Raw genomic sequence first — 6402 nt, forward strand, 5'->3', positions numbered from 1 at the left:
AGGCAGGTTTGCATATACACACCGACTAATGTATTATCGTAATATATGTATCTCATACTATGTATTGTATTTTCCTAATAAAAAAAGTTATTTTTTTAACTTTATTATACAAAAGTAGGGTGAAAAATCAGAAAAAAAATGAATCATACTTTTTGTAAAACCAAAAATATTTTGGTAAAAATCAGTTGAAAACTAAGGGACTCAGCCATACATAGAATGAGAATCAATCCGGTTTGCAAGTTAATGTTTGGAATGATGCATTTTTCAAATATGTAATATATTGAGTTTGATTTACACACATCAAATGTTTAAAAAAAGCATGATTTATGACCATTGCCACCAAATGACTAATTGATCTTATCTCTCAGGCTTGAGTCATTTTAGGGATACTTCCATAACCTCAATTTAAATGGGTAGGAGGTGGGGGACAAAACTTAAAGATTTAATCTCAAGCTGAAGACTTCATTCAAGACCAAATTTGAATCTAACAATGACCACTTCTTCATTATTTCCAGTTAGCATAAACCAGCTCCTATTTTTCTCAGTGCAGAATTGCATGGTAAATGCAACTTGCTTTTGTAGCTGGCCTGAACAATGCTGTCACTCCAGTCACTTCACATATTTGCAGCAGTGGTTTTTTTTCTGGTGACGTGTCATGCTGAGGAGAAGTGTGCAGGAACTCCTGGAATCCCTGGCACCCCAGGAGCCAATGGATTGCCTGGAAGAGATGGAAGAGATGGTATGAAAGGAGACCCAGGCCCACCAGGTACAGTCAGTGGTTATCTCCTCTTTTAAATAAATGTATTGCTGTGTTGACTATTATGCTTAGTAAACTAGATGGTTTATCACCTGTTTCCTTGAGTCAGATGAAATAAAGAAATGGTGAGTTCTATTTAATCCACAGGGTGAAGTCAGTAAATACAGTGAATTTCTGTTGAGAGTAAAAGCAGCAGAGAATCCTGTGGCACCTTATAGACTAACAGACGTTTTGGAGCGTGAGCTTTCGTGGGTGAATACCCACTTCGTCAGACGCAGGTCAAAGTGGGTATTCACCCACGAAAGCTCACGCTCCAAAACGTCTGTTAGTCTATAAGGTGCCACAGGATTCTCTGCTGCTTTTACTCTCAACAGACTAACACGGCTACCCCTCTGATCTGTTGAGAGTGAAATTTGTCCTGTAGTTCCAACTTGTAGTGAACTTCTGCTGCTGCAACAACTCCCCATGGTGTGGAGTAGGAGGAACATTAATGTTGTGGAAATGAGAGGACAACAAAAGCAGTTCTTTGGCAGAAGAGTGAGAAGCTGATGGAGAAAACGTGGCAATTTTATTAGAGCTGGTTAGGAATTTTCTGACAATTTTTTTGTTATAAAATGTCAATTTGTCAAAACTGCAATGGTTTGACAAATCTCACAATTCAAAAACGATCCAATTTTCATATTTTTTACAAGAAAAGTTTGGGTTTTGGCTCAAACTCAGTTTTTGTTTCAATTTTTTTAGTTGAGTTGTAGTGCAAAAAAAGTGGGGAGCATAAAAAGATCAAAACCAAAAGGTTTTGAAATTATAGAAATAAAACACTTCAGTTGACATGATCCAAACTTTTTTTTTTGACTTAGTTCTGATTTCTACTTTTTTGTCCTGATTTCGGACAAGAAAGAAAACTGATAACTCAAAGACTCCTGTGGAAACAGTCTCCCACTCAGCTCCAACTATTAATTTGTCTCCTTCCAGATGACAAGCTTCCCTTACAGGTTTGTGGCTCCTTCAACCATTTTTAAACCCGCTTCCCAGTGTAAATTTGAATGGGCTGCTGATCTATAGTCCACATTCATTTTTTTTGCAAGAAAATTAGATGAAAGTGGCTGTTGAGCATAAACTACAACTGATTTCTTGGGCATAAGAGAGAAGGCAACAGTTCAGGGTATTCTTAAAATAAGAGAGAATTAGGGCAGAAAATTGATGAATGCATTCACAAGCATAACTTTCCCCATCTCTTTTCTATTACCCTTTCAGTTGGGAACTACTTTTCATGCAGAAGGATACTTTCTATAATGCTCAACAAAACTGGTTTTTAAAATGAATTCATGAAAATGTAGTACCAGGAAGCAATTACAAGTCAGTGTATTAATTTGGTTCCTGATGCACTTCTCAGGTTGTTGAAGCCGACAAGCAATATGCACCATTGGTCTATTAATGCACCACCTGCAGGTGCTGATTTTTGCATTGTGCAATGTTCCTTCCATGCCCAGAAGTTTTCTCCGGCTCAGTCACCAAAGACGATCCAAGACTGAAGTAGTTGGGCTCCTAACATGCATTTGGTTGCTCATTCCAGGGAGCCAGTGTTTTGCCTCTGTTATGAAGCAAACAGTCACCTGAGGCTTGTGCATTAATGAAGTTATTCAGAAGCACAATGCAGTTTGTTGCTTTGCTGGCCAGCGTCTGTTAAATCCATGTTTATTCTGAATTTCCTATAAAATGCATTAGTTGAAAAGAATATTTTGTACATTTTTCATTTGTGTGCTTCTCTTCTCCAGGTCCTCAGGGGCCACCAAGTGGCATGCCAGGTCTTCCTGGAAGAGATGGGGTTCCTGGAGTGAGAGGACCCCAGGGTGAAAAAGGCAACAAGGGGGAGAGAGGGGAGCCTGGACCACAAGGTGAATAAGACAAATCTTTGTTTAGTCCAATAAAACTGGACACTTGTGCTGTGTATAAAGCAGTCCAGGGAAAAGTAACTGAGTCTATTAAAGTGCAGTTCTGCTATTAGAAGTGACTGTAAAAATGGTGCCTTTGTTATTCAGCTGAACTGCTTCCTGTATCTATCAGATCTCCTGACTGTATTGACTCAAATACGTTTTACTACCTTTTACTCGTCTTACAAAAGCAGAGCCAGCACAGCTCCGAGATACTGAGAAGGAATCTATTCCTCCTTGTGCAGCAGCAACAGAATTCTGTACTGAGTTCCAATCAGGTTACAGTTATGCTACCCCACTGATGGCAATGGGACTGTACAAGTGTCACTGATGGCATAATTTCACCTGCAGAAGTTTTATTACTGGTGATGATTTTGTATGAAAAAAACAACCAGTCTGATTCTCAGATCCCATGAAAAACTTGCATGCTGGGAGTTTTTTTGTTTTTGTTTTTAAAATATCTGTATCTATAAACTATGAATATGTCATATGTCATCTTGGAAAGAACCTACAATGACATTTTTGCAGTCTACCATTCAGATAGAAGCATACTGAAAAACTATTAGTTTAAGTGACCGTAAAGGAAACAGAGAAGAGAATTCCAGTTCTGTTCAATATCACAGGAACTCCTCACCCACAAAAGTTTTCCATTATGGCTGTCAAGTTGCAAATTTAAATCAGAGCAAATTCTGATTGGTTCAGTCTATAGTTTCTAAAATATTAACCCTTTCATGGATTTCATATACACAAAAGACTTCAGAATAGAAAAACTGATCTTATTTCACATGTAATGTGCTTTAAGTAACTACTCTCCAATAGTTGAGACTCTCTGGAGTTTCAACAGGCATATACTTTATATATTATGTATAAGAACAATCAATATGTGATAGGGTTTCTTTGAAAATATATAAATACAGGGAAATAGAATTTTTCGCCACAGAAAATGAAACTGACATACATCAAGTACAAGACAGTTTTGGAAAATTGTTATTAATTGTATACAATGCATTTTTCATATCAGTGAAGTCGATTGTATAATTATTATTGTCTCTAGGCCTGCCTGCTTCTGTCGATCCTGAAGTGCAAGAAAGCCTCCAGGTTTTAACACATCGAATTAGCAGACTAGAAGGAGGTAATCTTTCTGCTTTTCCTCACAACTTGTATAAAATGCAATGTACAAAATGAACCATGATAGCCCAACTTAAAGTAAGTTACATTGCAAAAATTGTATGCCATTCTAAAACTTTCCTCACCAAAACTTACTTCCAAACACAAATTAAGTATGCTGAGGTGTTAGTTGCACATTGGAAGGACAGGAAAGCTGATCCAGCAGCCCAGCCTGAGATGTGGGAGACCAGGATTCAGTTCCTGCTCTGCCACAAATATCTTGTATGACTCTAGGCAAGTCACTCAGTACTATAACATGGGGATAATAGCACTGCCCTGCCTCACAAGGGTGTTGTAAATATAATTTGTGAGGCCTCAGATATTGCAGTAATGGAAGCCATGCAAGAAAGATTGGTCAGTGTGTGTGTCTATGCAATATATAGTGCAATGCAAAAGGCTGTCCATAAGATGGGACATAGACGGGTGCTTAGAACGGTACAATATACTGAGCATTCTGCATACTACATGTATGAACGGAGTATCAGAACTTACATAGACTAGAATCAAAATGAACTAGTCACAGCATAGTGCAAAGAACTGTGCTGTGCATGTCCAACATGTAGGGCAGCACGTCGAGATACACATCAAGCAGGCTATTGCAGTTTCTCTTGCTTGTACATGTTGCTTTGTGGGAGTAGGTTTCCCTCACCATGACCAACTGATTAATGTGCCACTCCCACTTTAAGGAGTGGAATCTGCAAGTCATAACAGAGCAGAAAAGTTACTCCCTTTTGTCTAATTCTCCATTGGTTTATTTATGAGAAGAGGCAAGAAACATGCAAGGTGAGGTGTGCGGCTCAGCACTTTTGAAACAGATCATCTGGAGAGGGTACTCACAGGAACTGAGCTCCATCTGGAGAAGCACAAATCCCTAATAGGAGACTGCTTAGGGCCCATTCCCTCAGCAAGAGGATCTACACAGGTTTCTCACAGTTCTTCTCCAAAGCAGATGAGACCTCTGTTGAGCTTACACAAGGCCTGATTCTCCCCGAGTAGCAAGGACCTTTAAGGAAACGCCACTCACATTCATTCAAATTGCATTAAAAAATCTTCTTAGAAAGGATTTTGTTGTGTGTTATAGCTGAACTCTTGGGAATCCATTGAAACTGAGGCAATTGTATGATGTCAGTAGTGCTTATATTCTCAATACACTCTGGGGTGGTGTAGTCATTAGAGCTGTTGGGGAAAATTGGGGAGAAAAATCAAAGATTTTGTCAAAATTACTTTCCTTTTCCCTTGTTAAAATTTGATTGCACATAACAGAGCAGGTCTGAAACTGTATTTAGTATATGGGAGTGGAGCACGCTTAGGTTGTAGGCGGAGAGACAGATGTCCATAGGTGAAGAATTATACAGACTCACTGAAAAAACTAATGAGTTGGTAGGATTGCGACAGAGGTAGTTCCTCCTTTTCTCCTCTTCACTCTTTTCCTCTGTCTCTTTTCAATCTTCTTTCCTTCCTCCCTTTATATTTTCCTTCTCCTTTCCCCTTTCTATTTGTAAAATTCTCTTCTTTTCCTTTCATTTCCTCATGGTTTTTCTCCCTTCCCAGGAGTATAGTAGGAACATGGACAGTATAAAATAAGATAAAAAACCAACCAGATCTTTTCACTTTCTTTTGCAGTCCTTACTTTGGAAGGAAAAATAACAGAAGTGAGGGGAAAAATTCTCGCTACCAATGGGAAAGAAGCTAATTTTGAAACCACATTAAAAGCATGTGAACATGCTAGTGGCTCCATTGCCACCCCCAAGGACCAGGAGGAAAACGATGCTATTTTGGCTATTGTGAAACAGTTTAACAGATATGCTTATCTGGGTATAAGGGAGAGTGATGTTCCAGGTGAATTCCAGTATCTGGATGGGAAACCTCTGAATTATACCAACTGGCATGCTCATGAGCCAAATGGCAAGGGAGGGGAAAACTGTGTGGAGATGTACACTGATGGAGGCTGGAATGACAAAAAATGCAACCAGTACCGCCTCACTATCTGTGAATTTTAAAGCATTTCCTTTCAGTTATTTCATTGTGCAGAGTCCATGCAATATTCTGTGTCTCAAACATAAACAGGAGTTTGTTCTCTCAGCAATATAGCTAACGTCTTCTGTGATTATTTTATCTGAGAGAAACGAAATCATGATGTAATATTTTCCTTCCTCATGCTTACTAAGGAAACAGTAACTACTGAAGGTGATTGATTTGTAACTAGAACTATACCTAATTTGAGAGGGGGTTAATTATAGTAGCCAAACTCTGCCTTGTCTCACTGTGGCTGATTAAGCTCCAGGTAAGGATTTCAGGGTTTGGCTTAGTGTGTTTGAGGAGTCCCATGCTAAGATAACTTTGTACATTCCATTGCAGTTACATGCCTAGATAATGCAGCATATACTATGCACAACATTAGAGGAACAGGTTTCAATCCTGGAAGGAAATGCACACTGGTATACTTCAGTGGAGAAATACATGGTGGATCCACCTATATGCATCTCTTTGCAAGACTGAGGCCATACTGTGTAATATGAAACCCTGCAATAAAATTCAACTCAGTTA

The 6402-nt window shown here is 38.8% G+C and overlaps 1 protein-coding gene across 1 annotated transcript; it reads left to right on the plus strand.

Moving 5' to 3' along the window:
• The first annotated feature begins 545 nt into the window (after nucleotides 1-545).
• LOC116828253 (pulmonary surfactant-associated protein A-like) lies at nucleotides 546-5945 on the plus strand. The gene is made up of 4 exons (XM_032786349.2): nucleotides 546-766; nucleotides 2533-2652; nucleotides 3743-3820; nucleotides 5479-5945. Exons 1-4 carry the CDS (start codon nucleotides 595-597, stop codon nucleotides 5853-5855), a joined length of 747 nt encoding a protein of 248 aa, XP_032642240.1. The 5' UTR covers nucleotides 546-594; the 3' UTR covers nucleotides 5856-5945.
• The last annotated feature ends 457 nt before the right edge of the window (nucleotides 5946-6402 follow it).

Source organism: Chelonoidis abingdonii, chromosome 15 (assembly GCF_003597395.2).
Source record: "Chelonoidis abingdonii isolate Lonesome George chromosome 15, CheloAbing_2.0, whole genome shotgun sequence".
NCBI lineage: Eukaryota > Metazoa > Chordata > Testudines > Testudinidae > Chelonoidis > Chelonoidis abingdonii.

Coding starts and splice junctions, on each gene's coding strand:
- LOC116828253 (XM_032786349.2), top strand. CDS start 595: ATGCTGTCACTCCAGTCACTTCACATATTTGCAGCAGTGGTTTTTTTT. Junction 767..2,532: donor AGGAGACCCAGGCCCACCAG/GTACAGTCAGTG, acceptor TCTCTTCTCCAG/GTCCTCAGGGGCCACCAAGT. Junction 2,653..3,742: donor AGGGGAGCCTGGACCACAAG/GTGAATAAGACA, acceptor TATTGTCTCTAG/GCCTGCCTGCTTCTGTCGAT.